This window comes from Myripristis murdjan, chromosome 13 (assembly GCF_902150065.1).
Source record: "Myripristis murdjan chromosome 13, fMyrMur1.1, whole genome shotgun sequence".
NCBI classification, from domain to species: Eukaryota; Metazoa; Chordata; class Actinopteri; order Holocentriformes; family Holocentridae; genus Myripristis; species Myripristis murdjan.
The window spans coordinates 11,073,567-11,100,913 of NC_043992.1; the positions used below are offsets into that span (position 1 = coordinate 11,073,567).

Genomic DNA, 27,347 nt, shown 5'->3' on the forward strand with positions numbered 1-27,347 from the left:
ATCAAGCCCAGGCGGCTTCAATGCACACGAATTATGGCTTTCTGATTAATAAATTAACCTTCAAAACATCAAAACATTTTTTCTAAAAGTTCGGCTTCACATAATATATATATAATATATTTGTTATAAGAAGGGAAGTGAGTTTCAATCAGGAATTTCAGTCATTTTGTGTTTCTTTTTGGTTAAAATCCAATGATTAAAAAAACAAAAAAAAAACAAAAAAATTCAGGTTTTAGCCACACCTCCCCACCCTTTTTTTCCCCTGAATCTGAATTAGTTTGTCCCAAAACAAACACAAATACAAAGATAAATAGTGGTGCCTCCAGTACCTCAGTAGTGACTAATGAGGATCCAAACGATTAAATGACTAAATAAAAAAATAAATTCACACTAAGAATCTCTGTAATCTGGATTTTACAATCACCTCAGCCTTAAGAGCCTTTGGGGAAATGGGACCAGGTGTCTTCCCAGATGAAGTTTTTGGCACAAAGATGTGTGTGTGTGTGTGTGTGTGTGTGTGTGTGTGTGTGTTTCCACTTTCAACAGCTAATACTAAACACCAAAGAGAAACACTCGAATCATGACGCAGCATGTGTATACCAAGCAGTCTTGACTCTTTGGTGTGCTCAGCTAAAATGTTCTGGAGAAGTTATGGGCCTCCCACACGTGCACACAGTCACACAACAACTTGACTCCACCCACGCAGTGTGACTGGCCCACAAAGAAACATCCTCTGAGTGCAGCAAACAGGTAGGCCTACTCCTCCCCCTTCCCTCTGTCTTACAATCAGTGTTTCTGCTTCGTTTCAGAGCTTCATGAGGAGTGACCCATGGCATTGCCACTAAATAAGATAAAACTGTAATCATCCCTGTGGGGAAATCAGGCCACTGCAGCTGCAGATACTAACAGGATACATGAAAAACAGCATATGAATAGGAATACAGCAAACTGGGGATTATGCAAGAATATAAAACTAATGAATTCAACCTTAAAGACCCCATTAAATGGACTCTTACTAATACTGATGTATTCCCTGCTGAAACAGGAAGTTTGGGTGGGACGTGGTGCAGGGAGGGATCATTCACCAGTGCAAATCAACAGGGTCTCAGTTTGGGAGAGAAACACAGTTTTGTTTGAAGGGATGACGTGGATGAGAGAGGAGGATTAAAGATTTTTGAAGGTTTTATTGGTTGAAATTTTTATGTACATCCACTAGTGCAGGATGATGTCACTGTTTTACAAGAAGTAGAAGTCATGTGAGGTCATTTCATGGGGACTTTAAGTAGAAATGTATGGAAAAAACTGTATTACACCATCTGCATAGTAGTGTCATAGTGATCAAAGCAGCAGCAAATAAAATATGCCAAAAATATAAAATATTTTCAGTGCACCATGGGTGGGAAATTTCTAAAATAATCAATATGCCACATGTGCAAAAAATTAGGTTATGAGAGTATCGTCAAAATAAAAATACACGGCATATGGAGGTGTATTATATTCACATTAGCAGCTCCACAGCAGTGGGCACATTGTCCTAAACACATGTACTGTATCCATAGTTACTGTGCACTTCAAAAAAACCCCACTGGATCACGGCTATCAGTGTGTGTGTGCACGCCACACACATCATCACCGTTTTACCGCACATTGTATGTACATTGTATGAAGGTTTATCTGCAGCACGATGTCACTCAGAACTTGCAGAAATATAGACAGTTATGTTTCGTGTCTTGTTATAACTGAATTTATTCCTTGAAATGTTGGGGCCATTTCATAATTGCATTTGGTAGGTGTGAAATATCATTCATATATGATAATATCAACATATTGGGATGAAAATGATGCATCATTTAAGGTCTATGGTATACTGGTTTTTCCTTTATCGGGAATTTTTTGTGTATTTTTTCTTTCTTTCTTTCTTTTGTCTTCATAATTAAATTCAAATATGAAGGTGAAGATGAAGGGAGTGTTTCTGAAAAAATGTCTGAGTGGTTTAAAAAAAAAAAAAAAAAAAAAAAAAAAAAAAAAAAATATATATATATATATATATATACACACACACACACACACACACACACACACACACACAGTCATGGACGGAAGTATTAGCACCCCTGGAATTTTTCCAGAAAATACACAATTTCTCCCAGAAATTTATGCAATTACAAATGTTTTTGGTATAAACATGTTTATTTCCTTTATGTGCATTGGAACAACACAAAAAAGCAGAAGAAAAAAGCCAAATTTGACATCATTTTACACAAAAGTCAAAAGTCAAAGTCAAAGTCAAAGTCAAAGTCAAAAAAAAATAAATAAATAAATAAAAAAAATAAAATATATATATATATATATATATATATATATATATATATATCTGAAGCTGAAGAAAATACAAAAATGATGCAACCATTGTCCTGAGACTCTTATTGCAAATATATCTTCCATTTGGCCAGGTAGGCTTGAGAATAATCGCATCATTCTCACAGTTTTTGTAATGTTCAGGCCGTGTTTACATATTTATTTTGCTAGTATGTTAGACTGATGGACGTTTTGCACTCATTTTGGTCGAGGGTGGAATTTCATCATCTCTCTGTTTTGCTCTGCAGTGGTCAATCAATAAAATTCTCCAGAGCTTCATGCTGAAATATGCAGAGGAAAATGTGCACAAAAAAGATTTATGCCTCAGCCAAACACAGTGAGAGTGTAAAGGTGTCCAGGGTGCATTGCATGTTACCCTTTGCATCATTCCCCTTTCTTTCATCTCCTTCTCTTGCTTTGTGCATCAGGTCTGAATATGAATGTTTTCATTAAGTCTTCCCATCCGTAAGACAAAATGATAAACCTGCCTTTCTGCTCTCACGTTGCAAATGAAACACTGGTATTAATTCAGCCTTGATCTGCACACATAGCACAATTAACAGGCATTAAGAGAGATGCCCATGGGGGGGAGGGGGCTTTGGTGAGTCACCCCTGCCATGACATCATCGCTGCTCATTAGCACCTGACCTTTCACCTTTCCCGAGAGCCCTAATGCCCGGGGACGTCGCTGATTAGCCGGTGCAGTGACGACATCACAGTGAGCACAGGACGGAGAAGAGGCAGGAAACGCTGGATGATGGGATCACATCCAGTCACATTATATGATGCTTAACCACATTCACTGAAAACATCACTAACCCACACGGCTTTCATCGCTTCCCTGTTGTCCTAATGTTAGGCCAAAAAAAGCTGAATTGAATATTAATCACATTTTTACTTTGTCATTTTTTAATATACTGTATATATCAGAATATCTAAAAGTAAACTCTTTCGTTGTCTTGAAACAAAGAAATGTATTGAAACTCACTGTCTAGTAAAACAAACAAACAAACAAATAAACAAGCAAAAAAAACTTAAATGTTGTTAATTAACTGAATTGCAATTTGTGTCTTTGTCCTGAGGCGCCCCTGACAGACAGTTATTTTGTTTTTGGAGCCACTTTATCAGGTTCAAGCAGCTTAGTAACGTCCTCACATGACTCAGAGAAACTGCTTAAAAAGATGCTTGGAATCTGCTGAATTGGTTGGATTTATTAGGCCCAGTGAACGATTAAAAAGTATCACTCTAACTGGGTGCAAGGTAACAATCGTAGTTCCTCTAACAAAGACAAATCAATGGTAAATAAGTACAATATGAAAATACACTGAAGATATGTGAATGTATCACTGCTGAAAACTTGTATCACATTATCAACTTTTCAGAAACTAAGGGAAACAGTTTTGACATGTTGACGAGTCAATTTATAGAAATATATAACAAAACAGGCAAAATGCAGCAGTATTTTTTTGAATTTCCTTTATATTTTCTCCTATTTATCTGTTGGGAAAATAAATACCTAAGAGGAGACAATGTGTGACTGATGAAATATTCTTATCCATTAAAAATCTGCTCTGACCCAGGTGAGATGGATGATGAATCCCACCTGTTGTCACCTGGAGCCACATGGCATGAGGTGGCTTTATGGTATTGAATGGGATCAATGGACCAGTAACATTTCTTTAGCTCATGAATTTAATAATCTCATCCTTATGATTATTCTAAAACATGAAATAATCTAAATGTGTGTATTCATTTAATGCATTAGTATACTGTATGTTCCACTTTGAAATGTTTGTTTGTTTGCATTGTTAGAGATTTTTGTAGACATTTTTTAGAGTGCTTTCGACCATTTCTACAATTTTCTCTAACCTAAGAAAAACGCAAAAATCAGAAGAGACTAGTGGATCCCAGAAATCAGTGGGTATGAACAAAAATTAAGAGGAAACTTGTTTGTAAATCGCTTCCAGCATCTGGCCCATTATGTTGGAGTTGGAGTTACAAAGCAATGCAAACTGAATGTATATTTACATGTGACAGTGTGCATTCTAAAAAATGATTACCTTATGAAATATATTGAGTATACAGATACATTTATTTACGTGCATCAACAGGATGCATTTATCATGTAGACGTAATCATCCAGAATCATGTCGCCTACCTGAAGCCCATCCACGTCTTCAGGTTCTGTCAACCTGCTAAATTTAGTCACAAAACGAAGTCGGTCTATTTTTGGACGCAGAAGGCGACGGGTAAATATCAAGAACGGTGCGCTGCCGATTCTTCCGCATGGGGGGAAGTCAGCGAGAAGCCAGGGAACTGAGGCAGAAGATGTTTTGGTGTGAACACATCTTCTTAATGCGACTCCACAGAGCTGTTGCAACGAGTGGTTTCTCTCTCTGTCACACACACTCACACACACACTTAGTAGTTTCTACACACACACACGTTCATCAGGGTCAGACTGTAATTTCCCTAACAGTGTCATGTGGGCATTCACCAGCATTTGCACTGTGACTCACAGGTACTAGCCTCCTGAAAGTGACCAAGTGCAAACATCAAAATGAGCGCATGAAAAGTCTCTTGTTCATTTTTTATTAAAGCAACGCATTTTCTCAGGGAAGATTAAAGTATTCTGCCATAATCCCAATATTCTCTACTTCTGTTTTGTTAACCCAGTTTATTTATTTATTTATTTTTTTGTGCATCCTGTATGGAGTAGCCGCCCATCAAACCATCCGAAAATTGGTTTCAAGCAAGTAAACATGAATTTGCGATAGGCTCCTGTGGATTTAGTGGGAATCCCCTGAGGCCTCCAGGATTACCATCATTAAGGAGGCACTGACAGGAGGAATCATGTCTGTTGTGCAGATAGGACGGCCACACTGTAAAAACTACGTGACACTTCCCGCAAATATGGATGTCTGCTCTGGGACAGCACACATTTGCTTTTCTATTTCTTGCATTTTTTTTTTTTTTGCTTTTTTTTTTTTTTTTTTTTTTTGCTTTTCAGCACAAAGTAAATCAATAAAAACCCTTACGTTGTCGTTCAAAAATATTTTTACTAAGGTAAGTCATTTTCCTCAGTCACAGCAACAGCACTGGGAATACAACCCACATTTTGCCCCTCCTTTATATATGCTGTAAATTACATACTTATCCTCATATTCACTTATGTTTTTATAATACAGTATCTATCTATCTATCTATCTATCTATCTATCTATCTATGTATCTGAATATGTGGAGTGGGGAAAAAAATCTATTTATATATCATGAGTATCACGGTTCTTTTTTTTGGGTGATTTTTACAATTGATTTCTCATCCCTGAAACCAAATAATTCAGTAAATCATAATAAAGTAAATCATAATATTGAGTCATATTATTTTAGAATCACTTTAGTGCTTAAATCCCGAAATACATGATGTGCATTGTTTTTGGAAAAGTGACTCATGCTATAGAGTCTGTAGAAGTGTATGATTCAACTTTTTCAGGTGGTGTAGGATGCGTGCGTGTGTGTGTGTGTGTGTGTTTGTGTGTTTGTGTGTGTGTGCATGTGTGTGTGTTTGTGTGTGGCGGTGGTGGGGAGCAGGAAGCACTGGAGTTTGCCTTCAAATCTATATTTCTTCCAATCCTCACATTTTTTCCTTTGTATTACAACTTGTTCCCTCAGAAATCATGAGAAAATTTTACCATATCCTCCTGAGACCCAGCCTATTCAATTATGTCCTCTGTAGTGGACATCAATTGATCGTCTATATCCTTTTACTCATTTGAGCTACCCTATCAAGTCTTGGTGTACAGAGGGCATCCAGGCCTTTCCAATGATATCTCATCTAATAAGGTGGGATGAGGGGAACACCCACTTTCTGTTGAGCCAAAATGGCAGCTGCAGAAAGACGCACGTCGTGAAAAAAGAAAAAGGAACTCAAATATTGTTTAGCTATTGGTTTTTACTTATGAAAATTATGTATTTTCTTGTTAATGGCATTGATTGTCCGTAATTGATTATCTGTGGTTATTTGATTGATTTTTTATTTAAATTTAAAATTATCTGTTTTTTTACAGTAAAATCCACTACAGTGGACGTACTCTAAAGTCTACTACTAAATCTACTACTCTAAAATCTAAAATAAAAATATTTATGTGAAATTCTAAATTGTGAGTTGTTGTTTTAACTCTAAATAGACGAGAAATTACAAAAAAAGTTAAATTGGAAGACACTTTTTTTCCTCGGGTCTCAGGAGGTTATTTCTTATTTTAGTGTGTATTGTTATTTAAAAATGCACTAAAAAGCAACACGAATTCCCTCAACAAGAAAAGTATTGTGCTGGAAATGACATATCTTCAGCTCAGGTTCCAGCTGTACAGCAGTGCTGGGAGGTGTGAGGGAGACCTCGCCTCTGGACGTGGTATTGAAAAGTCTTAATTGAAACTAAGACTGACAGTTTAATTTCCACACTACCCTGCTCCCAGGTCAGCCATTAGGATGGCGATGTCCTGCGAGCTGGATGGGCATCAAAGACGATCCGGCTGTTCTGAAGATGGACATTTGCTCCACTGATGATGATGGATGAGGAACTCTGCCCTGGGGCCAGGTGGGTCTGTCTCTCTTTTAATGCATTTTATCACAGGAGCCTGCAGCGCTCCTCGCACTGGCTATTACAACACTGATTTCAGACAGCGGATCTGCATCACTGATCTCTGCGGCTGTGAATGTACCTGTAGAAGTCATTTTATAATTCGTCACGTAATATTTTAGCAAAGCAATGCACTGAAAAGATTCATTATTATTATTATTATTATTATTGCATGGCACGATTATGTTGGTGATCTAATTTAATGCATTGCACATCTGAGATTTACACGCACCACATAAATGTGGTGCGTTTGTAGTTGATAAATGATAAATCACATCAGCCTGGGATCTGGAGTGCACCAGAATCAACAGAGGACGTGCAAAAGGTGTGTTAATAATCACAAATAACATGAATCTGCCTGGGACTCAAATCACTGAATCATTTTGGTAGAAAGCTACATTAGCAGATCTCCTCTAATAACAGTAAAGCTGCACAGACGGGGCTAATCTCCAGGGCTCTATTCCAAACCACTGGATGTCTCAAGTCATATTAGTACTGGGTGAATAAGGGCTTAATGCAGAAGAAAGAATTAACACAAATGTCACGCTGACTAAAAGGTGCCACGTCAGACAAAAGCGTTTGGTTTTACACCGTCATCGGCACAACCTGTAACATGTAAGAGGTTGTAATTCACTTTAAAGTGACTTTAAAGTTTCTGTCTATGGGACGTGACAGCTGGAATTGCTGTTCATTTGGTTGGTGCAGAGTAAAATGGCGATTACAGCTCTTTGCGACGGTGACAAATCAGTGCTGTTGGTCTGACGGGCCATTATTCTGAAGCACCAGTCGTCTGAAAGATGTCCTATTGGACCCAAATCTGGACCCAGAAAACAAACACCCATTGCTCTGAAAATCTGAAAATGTTATGCTGAGTTTTGCATCCCTGCTGAAAAACGCATCCACCCCTGTTTGACCTTTAACCTTAACCTGAGGAAACCCCTGCCTAAACTTAACCACACTGATCGAGTGGACATTTTTTGGACTACTGGTGTTTCAGGATAATGACTTCAAACCAATGGTCAGTCCCCAGCAGATCTGTGAAGTGGCTCTCAAATGGGGGGAATATTAGAGTTCTTTAGGTGTTATTTGAGATTTTAAAAAGTATGAGTCATGCATAATCCCTGAAATAATAAGCCTATGCTAATAAGTTCAACAAATGTATATGTAAGTTTGATAAACCACATTTTATATATCAAATTTGTGTGTTTCTGGTTTGAATCTGCTGCCGTGGTCGTCGAGTGAGGACGTTTGTTGATGTTTGACCGGGAGGCCGAGACTAAAATTAAGAAAATGGATTTGTGGTTAAAAGTAGCAGCGATACAGCTGAGAACAAGGAGAAAAAAGTGAAAAAGAAGCAAAAACAGAGCTGACAAAATATCCTCAGTATCAGGGTGTTGTTTCAGACACTCAGGCAGCTGGATTGGATGGCTTTATATAGACTTTGTCTAGTAATATTTCAAATAAAAACAGTGGTCTGGGGGAAAAATGGGGATACATTCAGTGGTGTAGTCTAGTTTATTCTACTGGGTATACGCGCGCACGCACGCACACACACACACACACACACACACACACACACACACACACAGAGGCTCCCTTTCTGAAACGTTAACGTTAGCTCCAGCTGTAGTGTCCCCCGAAATATGGTCAAAAAGAGCCCGCTTCGTAACACAGAGAAGGCGACTTTATGAACGGGAAAGTGAACGTTATGTCGAAAAAACATACTGATACATATCTTGGCACATTTTTAAGTGGTTATACGGAAATTCGGGACCTTTTCTAGTGGGTATACGGCGTATACCTGCGTATCACGTAGACTACACCACTGGATACATTATTGAAAAAAGTTTAAGAACCACTTTGCTAAATTAAGAAATGACTAAAGGAACTGTGAACATTTGAATCTGTGTTCCCTGCTTGACGGATGCTTCAGGAACTCAGATCTGACGTTAGCGATGAGGCTAGCGCAACATTAGCATCTGTCAGCATCTGCAAGCTAACAGACCTAGCTGTTAAGCAACATCGAATGTAACTTATGCTTAATCGCTCCTTAAATGCTATAAACTGTGGTAGTTTAGCCAAAATTGAGTGGAGAATACGGTGTATTGAACCTGGTATGACAGCATTTCAGTATGTAGAGTGAAACTGTGGAACAGACTAGCGGCGGAGCTCAGACAATGTCCAACCATGAGCAAATTCAAACAGCGGTATAAACAGATGGTATTCACAAGGTACAGGGAAGAAGAGGGGTATGACCAGCACTAGGGTTCTAACATTCTGTTAAAATTGTTATTTATTTTATTTATTTTGACACGAGCAGCTATGGTGTTATTGTTTGTTCATGATTGTTTGCCTGTTTGTGTTGGAAGTAAAAGAAAAAAAAAAAAAGACACACAGGAAGTAAGATATCCTAGTACTAGTACTAAGCTACTAAGTGGAGAAGGGGTTGCTTCTTCCTACTCCTTTTCAAACATACAAAGTATCAACTAAAGTGCTTCAAGTGTGATTTATATCATTCACATGTTTGAAATAAAGCCTTCATTCATTCATTCATTCATTCATAGACCATATTCACACAGCGGCCATTTTGCTCAGATGTCACATTCAGGGTGGGAAGCTCAAATGCCGTTTTCATGTCATACTGCTGTGTTTCAGCCGGCATGTTGCGTAAGCTAATTGATGAACAACTGAAAAGCCAACGGATAGTGAAAATCTGGATGGACTTCAGCTCATATTTCAAGGCAAAACAACATATTTGATCATCCATTAGCTACCGTTCGACCAAAGCTAACATTAGCATTCAACCACTTCCGAGCAAACGTTTTATAGCCTTATGTGCTACAATTACAAATACATTTACAGTTATAATTGCAATTCACAATTGGCAGATGCTTTTATCTAAAGCATCTTAGATATGAGATTTTTATACACTAAAAGGAAAGATCAATTCAGCAAAAAAACTGGTCCAAAGGGCATATGTTGATATGATAGGAAAGGTGTAAATTAATTCTGAAATATCAACAAACATCATGGAGACAATATGTTGTATGGTTCATGTGGCTCAGGAAAGACTCCATTTAGCTTAAGTGCAGAAACACATTCAGCTTTGGAAACCTGCACAAATAAGACGTGTGTGTCTAAAAGTCATGTCGTGTCTTATTACGGGTTTTTGCACCTCAAACTGGCTAGACAGTTTTACAGTAAAACCATGGACTCGTATAATCAACCCGTTCCCTCCTGTGAGCCCCTTTACATGTCTCTGACCCAATTAAAGTGGCGACAGCGGCTTGTGTCGGGTCAGTGGTCATCTGGCTGATCGGAGGCCAGCGGCAGACGCAGCGCTCTGCTCTGTGCGGCTAACACGCCGGTCAAGGTGTGACTCACACACCGTCACAAACTCAGCCATCCGGTCAGGCGCAGCAAATCCTCTGCAGACACACACACACACACACACACACACACACACACACGCACACACACACACACACACACACACACACACACACACACACACACACACACACACACACACACATCTAGCCCTTAGAAAGACTGGGTTTTGTACAGGCTGTCTCTAACATTGGTTTCCATTAGCTCCATTGTGATTATTAACTTTCCATTGATGCAGGAGCTCAGTCTGAGGCACCGTGACGTCAAACACTGTCCTTGACGAAGAAGCAGCAGTAAGTCACCTGCTGAGGAGCTCAACAAGTGTGTGTGTGCGTGTATGTGTGTGTGTGTGTGTGTGTGACAGAGAGAGAGGAAGACAGAGAGACAGTGTGTGTGTGTGTGTGTGTGTGTGTATAAGAGGATGGGGCGGCTTTAATTGACAAGAGATATCTGCACTTACTGCACAGAGCGATGATGTGGCTGCTGTCTTCATGGACAAATTTCTTAGTCACAGCTTCCTCCATAATCTGCTTCACCTGCACACAAAAGAGCCGAGTGTTGTTACTGTGCCCGGAGTCACCGTCATCGTCCTCACTTCTGCCGCTGACGCCACCATTTCCTGCTATACACAAGCAATAATCATCACTGTTATCACTGCCAGCCTGTTTTATCTCACACAGAAGCATCTCCATAATAGATGTCAACAGGGATCGTAAGCCACGCGAACACAATTTCCAAGAAGTGGCCAAGAAAGAAAGAATTATATATGTTTGTTTGTTGTTTTTTAATGACTCTCTATCACTGATTGATTTGATGTAACACCATACTGATATAGCAAATAGCTTGGTGTTTGGTATAGCTTTCCTGGAAAAAAAAAAAAATCCTCTGGCACACAGGAAGTGATGCGTTTTGCATTTTAAAAAAGCACAAATAAGGTGGGGTGTGTCTCAGGTCATGTCCATATGGAAACAGATTTTTGAAAAACAAAAACAAAACAAAAAAAAAAAACAAAAAACGCATGGTCTATGTCTTTGCAATACGAGTATCTGTAGAAAAGCTAGAGGAGTGACTGCAGCAGTTAGCTACTGATGCAAGAGCAAATACGACATTTTAATAACATCCAAAAGTCCCAAAAGTTTCCCATGACTGAAAATGTTGCTTTCGTATGGACAGAAGCTCAAAACCACAGAATCTGAATGGAGCAGAGCGGTCATGGAGCTGCTTGTTACGGTCATTTGGCTACTTCAAAATAAAATGGCGTTTGTGGTTAGTTATTACACACATAAGGCAGTAAAGTGTGTCACACTGTCTTGAGAACTGAGAAGGTGTTGTGCTGTGTCTGCTTTCTGAAGGTAGTGAATAAACATCATGTCTTTGTCATTTCACATAAAAAGGGCTGACACTCTGACCTGCTATGTTGATTTGAATGGGAAAGTCATTTCTACTCCAATTCAAGTTCTGTGGTCGAAACAGAAAGAAAAAGTTGCCTTTTCTAAAAAAAAAAAATCACCTGCGTGTGTCCTCATCTTACAGTTATAGATTTTAACCCTCAAACTGGCTGAGTGGTTTTACAATGAAACCATGGACTTGCATAACCAAACCATTTCTTCCTGTGAGCCCATGTTTTAATCCAGTTAAACTGAAGACAGTCACCAGTCGAGCCTTTCCTCGGCTCCGGTTTGTTTGAAACAAATAGCCGAGCGATGATTGCCACCATGGCTGAACAGACAAAGAAAAGAGCTCCAACTCGAACTTCATCAACAGAAAATATGCTGACAGACGTCACATTGCTGGACACACTGTTTGGTTGATCATCCTTATGACGTGAACATTATCTGAATATCCCCACTGCAACTCTACTATCACTTTCATTATACAGCAGCAACAGATTCATAGCTGTTTGAAAGGACATTTTGACAGAATTTTAGCCTGAGTTTTGCTCACTGGGGGCCGGGTATTTGGAAAGCGACTGTTATTCAACCATACGGAAACCGCTGTAATGCCACTAATTATTTTGAAACTTTGTCACCACAGTCTGGGAAGAACCTGATGAAGAAAAATAACAGATAAACATGACGGCTATCACAGCACACCTTGCGACAGCTACAAAGAACAGCTTTGCCAGACGCCACGTCCACGCCACTGACTCCCAATTAATATCACAGCACTCCAGACACATTCAAATGAGTCTTTTTCCTGCTATCTGTTGTGTCTCTGGGGACGAGAGGCTGGGCGAGTTCACCAACACTCGGTGAGCTCGAGGTTCGCTTGTCTGAGTTCTCTCTCTCCCGGAGAATTAATTGTCGACAGTAATTAATCTGGGCCCTGTCTGACACTTCTGCCTTGTTTGGGTCTAATTGATAAACAGGAAGAATTTAATTGCTCTGCTGTGTGATAATAAAGGTCTGGCCATGGCATAATTTGGTTTTGACGTTTTTCCTTGTAGTATTGGGGTGTGGGAGGTTGTGGACCAGTCATGTCTGTGATAATAGAGAGGGAGTTTAACCGTTCTTGTCACCAAGATGAAGGCCCAGCTGTCATGGAGAACTTGGTCATCACTGGTTTTAAAACTTTGCTCATGAACGTTTCTAAGGAGTAAAGGGCTACAGGGTTAACAACTTCCTTAAAGTGACAATCTACATTTTTGTTTGTTTGTTTGCTCCTCCAGAGTTCCCCTAAACTGGCTGTTTCCGTCCTAACACTTGCCACTCATCTTGATGAGTCTGAGGCAGAGGTAATCAGCATCCGCAGAGCCTCTGCAGGTGTCGAAGCAGCAGATGGTGAATGCAAGCTAAGCAGATGGTAAACTCACCATGGTTTTCAATATTTAGTTCAGCTTTTCTTCCTTTTCTTGCTGCTCTCCTCCATTGTTGTTGTTGCTGTGACTGTCTGCTCACCTTGACTGCCACCACCTGCAAACGCCATGAAGTCCCCAACATCATAGAAAAGGAAAAGGCATGAACTCACGGTGTCACAGAAACACTGACGATGCGTGAGTCAGTCTAATCCTGTTCATTTATTGCTATTTTAATAAGAAAAAGTGGTATATTTCAGCTTTAACCTAAGGACCCAGGCAAGTAGTGCTGAGGTGCCCTTGAGCAAGACAAGGCAGTCTCTATCAGCTCTGGCAGTGCTGTTCTCGAGTCAAATATGACCTCTTCCTCCCTATGGAGGGGCACAACAAAAAAAAAGACAATTTCCCTCAACAGAGCATCACAACAATAACTGATTTGCTGAAATGGCTTTCTCTTTGATATGCCTCTCATGGTTTGGCACACAGGCTCTAATTATTAAGACATTACTACTCAGCTGGCAACAGCAATTCTGTAAGATGTTAAAGGAGTCTGTCGATTGGGAACTGAGTTTCACCTCTGAGAAGCAGCAAGGTTTGTATTGAAAATTATTCTGTAGTTGGTAGCAGTCACATAATAATATAAAAATAAATAAGTCAAAGTTTGCATGAGGTCAAAATGTCTCTTTTCAGTGGAGCAGCTCCAGGCTGTAAGTCACAGAGTTTAAATTCTCTCAATGTGTTGAGCTTAGAAATGTATTCAGCTCACAGCTATTGTAATAGATTCAGTGCAACACCAATTGCCTACATCACATCTTAAATTTAACAGCATTCCTCTTAAAAAGAGCACTGCAATGAAAGAAGAGTTTCCTATGTGATTTCTAGTTCCTGGTGTCTAGTTGGACCGGATCTGCAGTCCTATCAGCCTACTTATCTGGTCAAACTGGCATTTTGCCATTCCTGTCTTGATGCACATCAAGAGCTTCCCTCATGTGGTTAAAGTAAGATCATGACACAAGATATGGTTAGTAAAATGGGGAAAATGGCAGGGCATGTAAAGGTGGAAGAGCACTGAGTCATTTACTAATCTCCAAATGTTATAGTTCTGTGGTTACTTTGAGGCTTCACTGCTTCAGCGTTTCCACTCTCATCCAACCATGAAGCTTCATCAGAGCAAACAGCCACCATGGATGCACCTCTAACCGCAAAACCTGAGTGTCAAACTACCTCACACCAGGCAACTTGAAGCTACACTCTTTAATGGTCTTGTCTTTGGTGATTGAACTTTTCATTGATGCAGCAAGATGGATCCAGTGACCACAAGGGTTTCATCGTGAGACGGGGTGGTGATACTGATAGGCCCAAACGCTAACAATCTGCTGACCATAGCTATGCAGACAATCAATTTCAGGCCAGAGTGAAATCTCTGGAGAACCACTAATTCTCATTTTGTCATCTAATGCTCTCATGTGGAGCCTCTGACTGACCACAACCTGAGCAGAGAGGAGCCAAAGGACCTGTATATTTACATACAGCTTCACCCAATGAATCAGAGTAAAGTGATGCACAGTGGGTTGGTCAAGGGGGTCGATACTTGCACCTCAGTATGACTTGGACTCTGTGAGATTGAAGTGATTATATTTGGCAACCAGTCAGTTTGACTTTGGCTGACTGGTTGATTACGCATTAAAGTTGATGAATGTCCGGGCTCCCTAGTAGGTTTATACTGTGATTTCTCAGGGTGTGATGATGAGGGATGGTAAACAGGATCTGACATTACAATATGTGTTATACATTAAAATCATAAAGTTGCACATATGAGAGTAGGCTACCTATAATATCACATAGGCTACTTGAGCTATTGCTATAATGTTAAACAGAATGTGGTTTGTTATTCAAACATTTCTCAAAGGCTGGGCTGGGGGAGGCAAAAATAATGTCCTTGGTCGATGTTCAAGCAAAATAATAATAATTATAAAAAAAAGGTAGAATATTTGTAAAGTTACCTGGGCATTATGTGTGTCCACATATTGGTGGGCTGGTACACTGCGATACTGTATTTCAATCCCTCCATTCACTTCTATAGCATAGCAGAAAAAAGGTTCCAAAACAAACAAATGCCAATACAGTGGATTAGGATTATGCAGATATAAAAAAAAAACTCCTAGTACCCGTTTTTTTTTTTTTTTTTTTTTTTTTTTTCAGGAAATTAAATGTCGGTTTTCTTGGGCTTTTTTCCTGTTTGATTTGGAAAGTAGATCCGGCAGGAAGTGTCTGCAGGAAGCTTCCACATAGCAACCTTGCTTCATACAGAACCTTAAAGACAGTACTTTCACAAATAATTGTAATTATGCAGAAAAAATTGGTACCAGGACTTGTTTTTTATTGGCATTAACTGCTTTGTTTGCATTTTGTTTATGTGCTTTTTGGGTGTTCTTAAGTTTTCTTTTGGGGCCTGTATAGCCCTTGCTATGGAAGTGAATGCAGAGACACAAACACAGTATTGTGGATTAGCAGCCCAGGGAAGCAAGGGGCAACTAATGAGGACATTTCACCACCATGTGGACTCATACCACATCCAAGTAAGTACAAAACCAACACTCTCTCGAAGTTCACATTTTTTCGGGCAACATCAGATCGCAGCCTTGAGAAAAAGATAAAGTGTAAGGGAGGAGGTAGCCAACAGCATGAGTCTAGAGGTTTTGGTACTTAGTGGAAAAAATATTATCTAGCTATTCTGAGTTTTCTAGTTTGGTTGGGTACCTTAGCTGACCTTTCCAAGTTCAAAGTAGCGTACAACAGGCAATATAAGCTAGTAGTCTGGCCTTCTGTCTGTACAAGGTTCCTCTAATTAATTCTATGAATGAATTCTGTGAATGAATGAATGAGACAAAGAAGCCAAGGTTTACCGATCCAAAGACATTCCTTCTACCTCCAGAACAAATGTTGGATAACTGAAACTGCTGCAGACCTTTTTTTTTTCCCACGGCAGTAATTTTGACATGAAATGGCAGGGTAAACACAGGTTTTACTAATGACATTAATGTCTTTACACTGAGCCGGCATGAACAGCACCAGGACCCTGGCTCTGCTAGACCGACTGTAAATGGAACAGGAACGGTCATTAATACCATCATTAATAACACCTGTGTTTACCTGCTATTTCATTTCAAAACGGCTGCTGTGTAAAGTGTCAATTATAATTCAGCTGTGTGAGGGGTTGTATATTACCATCCGTATGTGCATTCATGTGTGCACGGTCAGTGGGCTGTGAACACTTTCACAGGTCATTTGACCTCTTTAAACAGTGCAGGGACACTGGAATCATCCTCTCACCATCATGAAGACAAGGAAAAACAAGACAAAGGATGTCAGCTAATATATTTATGTTCATTAAGAGAGGACATCCATGAACGAGTTATCAAGTGACAGGCCCAACGTGTACAACCCCAAGATTACATTAAAAATTAGAAACAGCTGGCATGTCAAAGATGCGGAGCGGAGCAGGCTAACTTCTAAACACTTCTGAGAATCCAGAAGCAAATGGCCTCTGATAGGAACAGAGGGAAGAGCTCATTAGCCAGCTGCCTGCCTGTTACGTAAGGACACATTTACTTTTCCCTCACTCTGACATGCGTGACTGGCGCAAACCACAGAACATCAACATAATGTGTCGTCCAGTAACAAAGGGGGACATTTTCCCTAAGCTAATACAACTGCTGGAAAAGAAAATATAGATAGACAGACTATGGGAAATGGAGGACATGTGGCTGAGCATGATATAATTGTTCACTGGTTTCTCTCCCACAGTCCTCACCACTGAATCACCACCAAACAAGTTTGTTCTATTATATATCTATACAGTCCCACTGTGCATTCATAATGATGACTTATAGAACTAATTAATAAGTTTACTTATAATTGATGACAGTGATTTCAGCTCACTGGCTCTCTGATTCATCAACTGTCCTCATCTCCTCTGTGGGTAATACAGTTTTATTAAACTACCTGGCATCTGAACCATGAGCAACCATAGCTTATAGTATAATGCCTATATACAGTGTCCACTTTATCAGCTCCACCTGTACAGTCTAATGCAGTTCAGTGCAACAGCTCTGCCATAAATTCTACCTTTTTACAAAGTTTCTAATATTCAGTTTTTGTTCACACTTAACTCTGTGTTTATTACTGAGGTTGTAGTTTGCAGAGGTCTTGCACTGGACTACAATGTCCTTATAGACCACTATATTGAGAGGTCTTTCTAATTTTTTGCCCTCCTCGTTTATATATAATGAGGGGGACAGAATAATGGAAACAGCTCTCAATAAAACTCAGTCCAGTACAACAGCAGCACTAACTATGAGCCTAATGCCAAACATAGAAGTGAATGAACACCTCTATTACTGTGACAACAAGAAAAGCTGAGCATTATAGGCAGCAGGAAAGGAAACTTTATGGCACAACAGTTGTACGGGATTACATTAGATTGTGCAGGTGGACCTGATAAAGTGACCACTGAGTATTGATATAGTGCAGAAAATAGAACAGTGTGCTACATGTCCATCTAAATAAGATCAAGGTTTGTGAGTGTGTTTGTTTGTTCATTCATTCCTTTTTGCTTGGCATGGTTCAGGTCAATGGTTGTAAAATGCTGGAGTACTCCATGAGGGAAGGTGAGATGTTGATTATCAGCCATGCATAATTCCTAAAATAATTAGCCTATCCTGTAATAAGTTCAGTACAAAATGCAAATGTAATTTTGATAAAGCACATTTTATATCCAGTTTTCCCAGGTTTCCTGAAGGTGTCAAATGTGTGTGTTTGTGGTTTAAATCTGCAAGGATGTTTGTTCACTACGACTGAGAAACCAAGACAAAAAAAATCCAGAAAATGGATTTGTGGTTGAAACGCAGCAGCGATACAGCTGAAAACAAGGAAAATGAAGTGAAAAGCAGCAAAAACACAGCCAAAAAATCTCAGTATCAGGTTGTTGTTTCAGACACTGATGGAGCTGGGTTGGACCGCTTTACATAGGCATGTGTGGTACATGTGGGAGGGGCTTGGAGGAAGTGGGAGGAGTGGGAAAGCTGTTTGAGGCAAAATTTACAACAAAATTGCACCTATTTTACAGACAGCTGATAACATGATGATTCCACTCATTATGCACTGATTTGTACCAGATAACTTCTACCAAAACAGGCTGATTTTTTTATGGCACCCAGCTACAAGAGTGAAGTGTTTCTCTTCTGGTTACCTCTTGAACCACAACCAAAAATTGTATACTGATCACAAAAAAGATATTTGAGCTTGCAGAACCCTTTAGGAAGGTTCTTTACAGGACCAAGCTCAAATGGTTCTACATAAGACCTTCATGGTCCTGTGAAGAGCCTGAAAATGTATGAAATGTATTTGAACAAATCAGGGGGTTCTTTGAGTCACTGCAAGTCAACGATACTACCCTAACCAAAAAACAAAACAAGACTAAAATAATAAAAAAAAAAATAATGCATGCACTTTGCCGGGATATCATCTTCCCTTCCCTCAACACGCTGTCTGGCTGATGTCTGCCATGGTGCCATCCCTCCTTCCAGTCCAACCCTTGGCAAGAGTAGCTGCAACATAATTTGGTTACATCATATTCTATCTATTGTCAGCCCACAGCAGAGACACAGCCATTACTGAGGTAATTATTCATGCCTTATTAGGATTGGTACAGATATTATAACACTGCAATCATTTTCTGTCCATACAGTGCTATATCCTGTGTGGAATCAATTTCTCCACTTTTCTTGTCAAGAAACAGAGAGAGGAAATTAACATTTAACCCCAAAGTACAAAATATCAAGTGGATATCGCTGCAGTTTAGAGAGAGCTGGCCTGGCCTTTCAAGCTCTTGGACTAGCAGTCATAAAATAAGATTGTGGCAGGAAGAAATGACTCTGTGCTGGAGGAGGTGTCAGTCTGCGGGAGAAGTTACCCAACGCCCTGCTGCATAATGACAGAATATTTCTTCTGGGAAGAGGCAGGTTAATGTTGTTTAGCTGCGGGTTGCAATATGGCAACCAAGGCAGCTCACTGTAGTAAACAAAGGAAATAGTATTAGAAAACCCTCAGCCTGTGGTAGAGGCTTGCAACACCCTGGTCTGAGTATTGATGTTGACTGGACAAGAAAAGATTTACTGAGCTTAAAGTGTACTTTTATATCACTTGGACCAGATGTATAAAAGTTTACTTAGATTTCAGGTTAAAAACATGTGCACATACAATTGAAGTCTTAAATTCATAAGACTGCTCGCTCATATGTGTACATAGATAGATATGCCTATGTACCACAGACCTAATAATTCACTGTGTAAAGCAAATGTTTCCCTGGGGACTATTTCCCAGAGGAGAGACCACATTACTCACAAAACACCAAAGTGCTGCTGCTTTTAGGAGATCTACTATGGAGGAATTTATTACGGTGCTGGACTACTTCTGTGAAGAAAGTTTGACGTCTCTTTCATTTCGTAATGGTATGAATGGAAACCAACGGCTGGATAAAAGAGAGGAAAAATGAGTCCTAACATACGCCTGCCTGCGAAATGTTAAGTAAATTTGTATATATATACATACAGTACAGGCCAAAAGTTTGGACACACCTTCTCATTCAATGCGTTTTCTTTATTTTCATGACTATTTACATTGTAGATTCTCACTGAAGGAATCAAAACTATGAATGAACACATGTAGAGTTATGTACTTAACAAAAAAAGGTGAAATAACTGAAAACATGTTTTATATTCTAGTTTCTTCAAAATAGGTGACGGGTACGCTTTAGCAAGAGCTTTGTCCCGTCTGCCATCTCAGCACTTAACAATTAAGCGGTATCGGCCCAGCCCCTCTTGAGCGTTGTGATTGTTCAATGTCGGGTGGTGTTTGTTATTTGTTTGTTATTTGTTATATGTTGTTTCGGTGCCTGGTGATGTTGCTTATTTGTGCATTGTGTGTTGTTAATGTTGGTTTCTGTGACAGGTTGTGAAAAAGAATTTCCCTTTGGGATAATAAAGGCTATCTATCTATCTATCTATAGCCACGCTTTTTTTTGTTAAGTACATAACTCCACATGTTCGTGTTCATTCATAGTTTTGATGCCTTCAGTGAGAATCTACAATGTAAATAGTCATGAAAATAAAGAAAACGCATTGAATGAGAAGGTGTGTCCAAACTTTTGGCCTGTACTGTATATATATATATATATATATATATATATATATATATATATATATATATATATATGTAGATGTTATGCTAAACATGCAGATGCAAGATGCACTGCTATTGTCCTTTCAGCATTATAGCTCTGCCAGAATTTTACTTTGGAATTTAAAGCTGATACCACACATCTAAAACACATGTAAGCCAAAGGCAGCAAAGATTACACAAGACATTTATCACATGGGCTAAGCGATGAGGACAAGATACTGTATGTAAGAACAGCCACACATTTTTTTTTTTTTTTTTGTGCTCTCAATTTGTTGTCTCGAGCTCTTGAATTTGCTCTCATCTCAAGAAAACATGCCCACTGTTCCAGAGACTGAACCCCTGCAGTGCACCCTGGGAAGCTACTGCATCCATGATTTCAATGAATCTGAATGAATTTCAATAATAATAATTCATAATATATTCAAAATGTGGATACCCTCCTGTAAACTCTGTATATATCCATCTAATAGCTATGCAGCCTGCCTTTGTCTTGTAAATGGTTTAGAGTGAATTCAGTGTCTCCATCTAAATCAGCCTCTTGATGCCGGTTCGCGCATCCTGAGGATCCTCATTATCCAACACACACACTGCAGGACCTTCAGAGTCATCATGTCACTGTGCTGTTCCCTTCACACAACTTTTTGTCTTGTAATCAGTAATCTTGAAGTTTTTGTGGTTTTCACACCACAAGAGTGATGGGTGATGGGGGGTTGCCCATCAGTCAAAATTTGTAGTGAAAGATCTTGATCCTTCACTGGAGGGAATCACCAGCCACTCTGTCTAGTCTCTGAACTACACTTTGTCACGAAAACACATGTGAGAAATGACAATGACGCGGTATCAAGTGCAAGATATGATTTTTTTCTTCTGAATATCAGTAAGAAACAAGCAATCCAAGTTGTTTGCGGTGAAACAAGGAGGAAGCAGACCGCAGAACTTTTATTCTAGCCACGCTTGTTGTGTTTGTTGTGTTGCAGGTGTTCGACGACCTGTCCCCCAGGTTTCCCCTCACCCCGTGGCTTGCATTTTCATTTGGCTGTAGCTTGTCACCGCCCTAACCACCAGTCACAACATTTTTCACAGTACAGGATTTGGACTCCCAAACTATTCCAGCTATTTAGCTGCCTTGATATCTTTGGGGCATCTGTGATGCATCGGCAAGTCTCTGGGAACGCCTCCATTCACAGTTCACACACTGAGCGACTGAGCGCCAGCCTGCGAGCTCCAAGCAAACACCGATTTGCCTCTGATCTGGGGCTTTTCTCACAAAGAACCGTCAGTGACTGGACAGTCTGGGTAATCATGTGGTGTGAACTCCCATTAGTCCTCTTGCTCCTTGTCATGCCATGAGATGCATTATAGGAAGCAACCCCATGTCAAAATACACCGTAATCAACCAAAGAACCCCAACTACACACAAAGCTGCTGTCAGCTAATCCTAGAAACTGTTGGGCCTGTTTTCATTAGAGCAGGGTACAATTGAACCAAAACATGCATGCAATTTTGTGAATTTGAGAGCACGAAAAGTCAAATTCAGAGCACAAAAAATTAAATTGTGCACAAAATTTAGGATTTTGTGACCTCATTTTAGTATTTTATGGGCATGATTTGGTCCAATCTGCACACGATATCTAAAAAGAAATGTTTTTGTGGCCTCTCCAGGGCCCATCCTTTTTTGAATATACTAAACAAGACCTTTAAAAAAAAAATTACATTAACATAATTAACATTCAAAGATCACAGCCATGTAAATAGCTCAATTATGATTTAAAAAAGGCGAATTGATCTTTATAAGTCCTAAACCACAATAACTCTCCTCTCACCAAGTAGCTACAGAATCATTAACCTCACTTGAGCAAAGACTCAGCATCCACACAGAATCAGCTTTGTAATCCTCACATCTTCTACCTACAGCAGTAACTCGAGATGAGACCGGTGCAAGTCTATTTTGGTGAAGGAAAACAGAATTCAGTGGAACCAAGGGCGCCTATCAAAAATAAATCTGCATAAAGAAATCCCACGTGGTACGAAGATGGCAATTCACAAAAAGGAACAGTGACTACCACCTTCTTTTTGAATGCATCGTGCCCACTGTATTATTAAATTTATCGAAGCTTATGCTCACCGAAGTGAGCGCCGTGTACTAAAAAAGTAGCTGTCTGATTTTCCATGAAGGTGAGACCTCTGTGGGTTCTGAGGAAGGATCATTCTAATATTAGTCTGGGCTCGGGCCAGGGAGACCCACGATACAAAGCAAGGCCAGCTAGCACAACATCCTCTCCTCTCTCTACACTATCTTCACATCCTGTTCTCTGTCTTTGCAGCCACTGATTTGCTACCATCTCTCTTTAGCATCATTCCAATAGCGTGGGACCTTGAATCCGAGGCATTATGAAGCCTATCCTCGCATTCTGTCATTTCAATTTCATCCTGTCAGTCATATGGACAATAGGTCTGACACCAGGATCAGAGCGGTCCCTGCAACCGCTCAGTCATCTGTCATTATCACATTTGTCAAACAGATTTAGGCCCATGACACTTCATACACTCGCCTAAACACCAGTTTTGCAGAAAAATGTACTCCTTTTACATCCTGTTCAGCACTGATGACAGCACTAATCAACCGATTTGAACTCATTTGAACTTGAAATCCTTTGCAATGTAAGTAAATTTGCATGCATGCACTTGAACAGCAGAATATAAATGCTACACAAAGCATAACAAGGTAGGGATAAAATGCATAAAACTACATGACATGGAGTAAAGTGCATATCAGCAGTGCATCAAGGGAGACCATAAGACAACAGCTTTTAATTTAAATTTTCACGAGACTTTGCCCTTTTAATTTCAGTTGGGAAAAAAATCCAAAGAGAGGGAGCACAGCAAGGCCACATTCAGGCAGGACTCCTTCATTTTAAATGGGTGTGGTGCGTTTTGGCTGCGGCATGGCGTCCGGCAAACAGGTTGAGGCAGAGTAAAGTTTTGTCGCAACCCAACCTAAAGTCATATACGTTGGCCAATCTCATAGCCAGTGACCAGACAGCTAGCACACATACAGTGATGTAAACACCCCTCCACACAAACCAAGGAGTCGCAATGCTTGGTCTTGTCCCGAATTCAGCCTAATAAAAGGCTCCATTATGAAGGGTTTTAATGTAAAATGCTAAAAAAGATGTAGGTCAGATTTGTTGGTTCTGGTCAGAATTCCAGCTGCAGAGTTCTGTACTAGCTGAAGACACCAGAGGATAAGCCAGAGAATACGACGCTGCAGTAATCAAGCTTTGAGGAGCCAAAGGCATGGATGAGTGTTTCGGCATCAGAGATGGTCAGGACCAGCTGAATCTTAGCAATACTCTGTAGGTGGGAATTAGCGGTTTTGGAATCTTCTATAATGTGTGTGTAAAAAAAAAAAAAAAAGAACCTACAGTAATATTTGATTTCTCATTTCTTGTGTGGAAACTAAAAATCCTAAGTGTCCATTAGGCAAACTGGAAGATGATATGTCTCTGTTAGTGAGGAATGTACTCTCTTCTTTGTTGCAATGCCACTTTGTGTTTTAGGCTGACTGGTAGGTTGTTGCATGGAAATCTAGCCTTGCGCACTTAAATTCTCCTTGGAAGCAGCGAGTGCACTGAAGCATTCTGTTGTACTTGTTTTGTGCTGCAGTTATATTTAAGTACACTTTTTTTTTTTTTTTTTTTTTTTTTATCTTTGCTCTAACCGGCACCTAAGAGGAGCCCTGTTGTGCAGAGGGTATTCATACATCAGGATAACAAAAAGATCTTGACTTTAAGGAAGCAGGCAAAAATAGAAAGCCATTCTCTCTTTTTTGTGTGCAGAGCCCACCTGACAAGGCTGCTCACTGCTGTGATATTAATCGCCAATTGATGCAATTTAACTTCTTAGGGAGCTGCTGAAGCTTTCAGTTGCCAAGCAATGCCAAAGTAGCCGACTGTAGCTTAAAGAGACAGGGACCTTTAAACCAAAAGCCAGTGGGCTTTGTTTGACTAAGTTATTGATGAGTGGTTGCCTAAAAAAGAATTGTGTTCTATCATACCATTTATTTTTGCAAATACAGGGGAATACTACTAAAAAAAAAATCCAATATTATTCATATAAGACAGATTGCCTGATATTGTGAACATGAAGACTAACATAAAAATAAATCAATCTCCCATCCCATGAACCGGCTTCAAAGCATAAGTGCCGTTTGGACACCTGTTGGCTTTCATATGTGATCAAATGTCTTTCATTGTATTCTGACATCACATGTGACACATTTTATTTCATATGTGAACATTTGAGTTCAAAGATAAAAAGTGTGTCACATGGTCATGTACGAAAAGGACATTTCCTAAGGGAAACAAAGTCAGATACAGAACTTTTCTTTGAAACCAACAGCAAATATTAAGAGTTTGTCTGTTTTGCTACTGGAACACAAATCAATATAACTGGATGTGTGTGTTCAGAGATGCTGCTCAGAGTGTGGGCGCACAGCTGTGAGTGGCCCCGGTATATGTTCCCCATTTTCCCGATTGTCTATGTTTAGGAGAAAAGGTGACACAGATCGGCGCTGCCTGCAGACATCCTGAGGACCGTCCCTGTTGTGCTCCTATTTTGAGCTTTGCAGACGTTGTGATGACTCAGTTATTTAAGAACAAAACCTGTGGGTGGACGGATGCAGGGTGGGGTTTGTTAGGGAAGTGGAGGCCAAAAACTGTTTAGATGTCAAGACTCTATTACTGGATTTAAAAAAGATGTTCAGCTGTAATAACTGATAATGCTGTGTCCAGAGTGCTGCAGAAAAAATGCTGAAATTTTTTACCTCAGGCTGCATTGTTTTGGCCATGGCTAGCCTACCTCAGATACCAGGTTTTGAGAGGGTAACATGGTGTTTCACAATGACCTATTGTTGCATACCGGTATATCAGCTGCAGTGATGTCAGCTCGCTAAACCTTGAGCTATGGTGAAGTCCCTGCATCTGATATCACTTGCTACCGAAGCTCTGAATCCTGCCTGCTTGCATCAACTCAAATCATATCTTCCACTTCAGCCAATTAGGGCTCTTTGTTCTCCATTCTAAAGATAAAAACAATAATTTACACTCACTCAGGGTGAGGTATGGGGGGCCACACCTTACCTTTCCTAAGGTAATTCACTCCCCATTGGCTGCACTTGAGTAATACTTTAGCTCTCAGGGCTCTAAATATTACCAAATCTAGCATTTGATGAGATTACATTATAGATTACAGTGCGACTGGGCAAAGAGGATGAGGGGCTGATGATTAATTCTCCATTAGAGGGATCTGAAGAGGTTCCCCTCCAGGAACAAAAGCCTTCATGCAGGACTGTTTCAGCAGGGATCAGGGAGTCTTGGTGCTGTGCAACCTGTGCTGGAGAGCCGCTTTTCAGTTACACTTTAGACAGGAGGATTAGAGTGGCTTTCTGAAAGATAGATATATGGTGGCTTGTGAATGGCTGTGCAACCCTTATGAAAAAGGGCGACAGTAATCTTGGGGAAGTCTGACAGAGAGGCTGTCATACAAATATAGCAAAATATTTATAAGTAAGACATACACATACACAGTCACCATTGAGAAACCTACCATAGGCTACATCATAAATCTCTAAAGTGAAATAATATATTAGAGATAACATAGTGATACCATACAGGATATTAAAAACTATCATCAAGTATAATAAGTGTACCACAGACACACCTCCAACTTCCTATAGGTATATTATAGCACCATCATAGAAACATCACAGCGATTCATTGCCATTAAGAAATATTAGAGCATTGTAAAGTGCATAATACAGACAATATAAGCCGTGCTAAGAATATTCAAGAATATTCCAGTGATTTATTTGTTTGGGGAGCATAAGGACGCGTCTCTGGTGTTACTGATGAAGCCGATCGGAGCCAATAATGTGAGAATAAATGTAGCTACAAACTGATAAGACTACACAAAATCACCACTGCGACGGGTCTCCTGTTAATTTAGTGTCAGTTTGGTAAACTTCTGCAGGATCCAAGTAAACGGAATCAACATTAGAGTCAACAGAGTGCATGGGCTGCATATTAAAATGATCATATTCCCACCAACGAACAGGTAAAATTATAATTCAACACTTGCAAGCGCCCCAGCGTCATTTTTTTTCGACTGGGTGATAATCAGCTGTAACCGAGAACAGGCCTAATAGAAATGTGTAATTGTGAATGAGCAGCACCGGAGCCCATATTGACGGAGTGAGCACTCGACAGGGCCGTCAGACACAAGCGCTTACCTCCCGCTTCACATTCCATAATAATTTTTCTTTGTATTCTTCCTCTGTGGAGCCCTCCATGTCTGTCCGCGGTCTGGCTGCACGGCTCAGTCCTCGCTGAGACTCTCCGCGATCCGGACTCTCCGCCCTTAAAACGCTTTAAAACCAGTTTCCTTTTATTCCTTGTTTCCTCCTTCCTACCCTCAGCTGGACTCTGACGCAGCGGAGCAGCTTAACAGCGACGTCAGAGGATCCGCCTTCCCCACTACTGATCAATGGAGGAAAATCACTGAAGCTTACAGCATCACTTCGACCCGTAGCCTCCCATCACTCCTGCATCACTCCGATGTGCAGCCTACAGACTCCCAACAGCCAGTATCACTCACCTTGCACCTTACAGCCTCTCAGCATCCACCTTCATTCCAAACTGTGACCTACAGCCTCCCAGTATTAAAACACTCCAATATGCAACTGCAGGCTGGAGTGCCTCCTAACATCCTACATCCTCCTAACATCCTGCACCTGCACCGTCCCAACATCCACAATCACTCCAACCTGCAACCTCCCAGCATCTATTATCACTCCAACTGTGACCACCCAACATTCAGCATCACTTAAACTTATAGTCAACATCTTCCCACCATCCACTATCACTCA

General features: G+C 40.1%; 1 protein-coding gene across 2 annotated transcripts in view; it reads right to left on the bottom strand.

Annotated features, from left to right (window-relative positions):
* The window catches only part of sgsm2 (small G protein signaling modulator 2), a 97,264-nt gene extending 70,424 nt beyond the window's left edge, over positions 1-26,840 (bottom strand). For both annotated transcript variants that reach the window (XM_030067871.1, XM_030067870.1), the window contains exons 1-2: positions 26,712-26,840; positions 10,847-10,922 (exon numbers count right to left, since the gene is read on the bottom strand). In XM_030067871.1, the coding sequence (XP_029923731.1) occupies positions 10,847-10,922; positions 26,712-26,771 (136 nt within the window). In that variant the 5' untranslated portion in view covers positions 26,772-26,840. The remainder of the gene's footprint in view (positions 1-10,846; positions 10,923-26,711) is intronic.
* Positions 26,841-27,347: the final 507 nt, after the last annotated feature.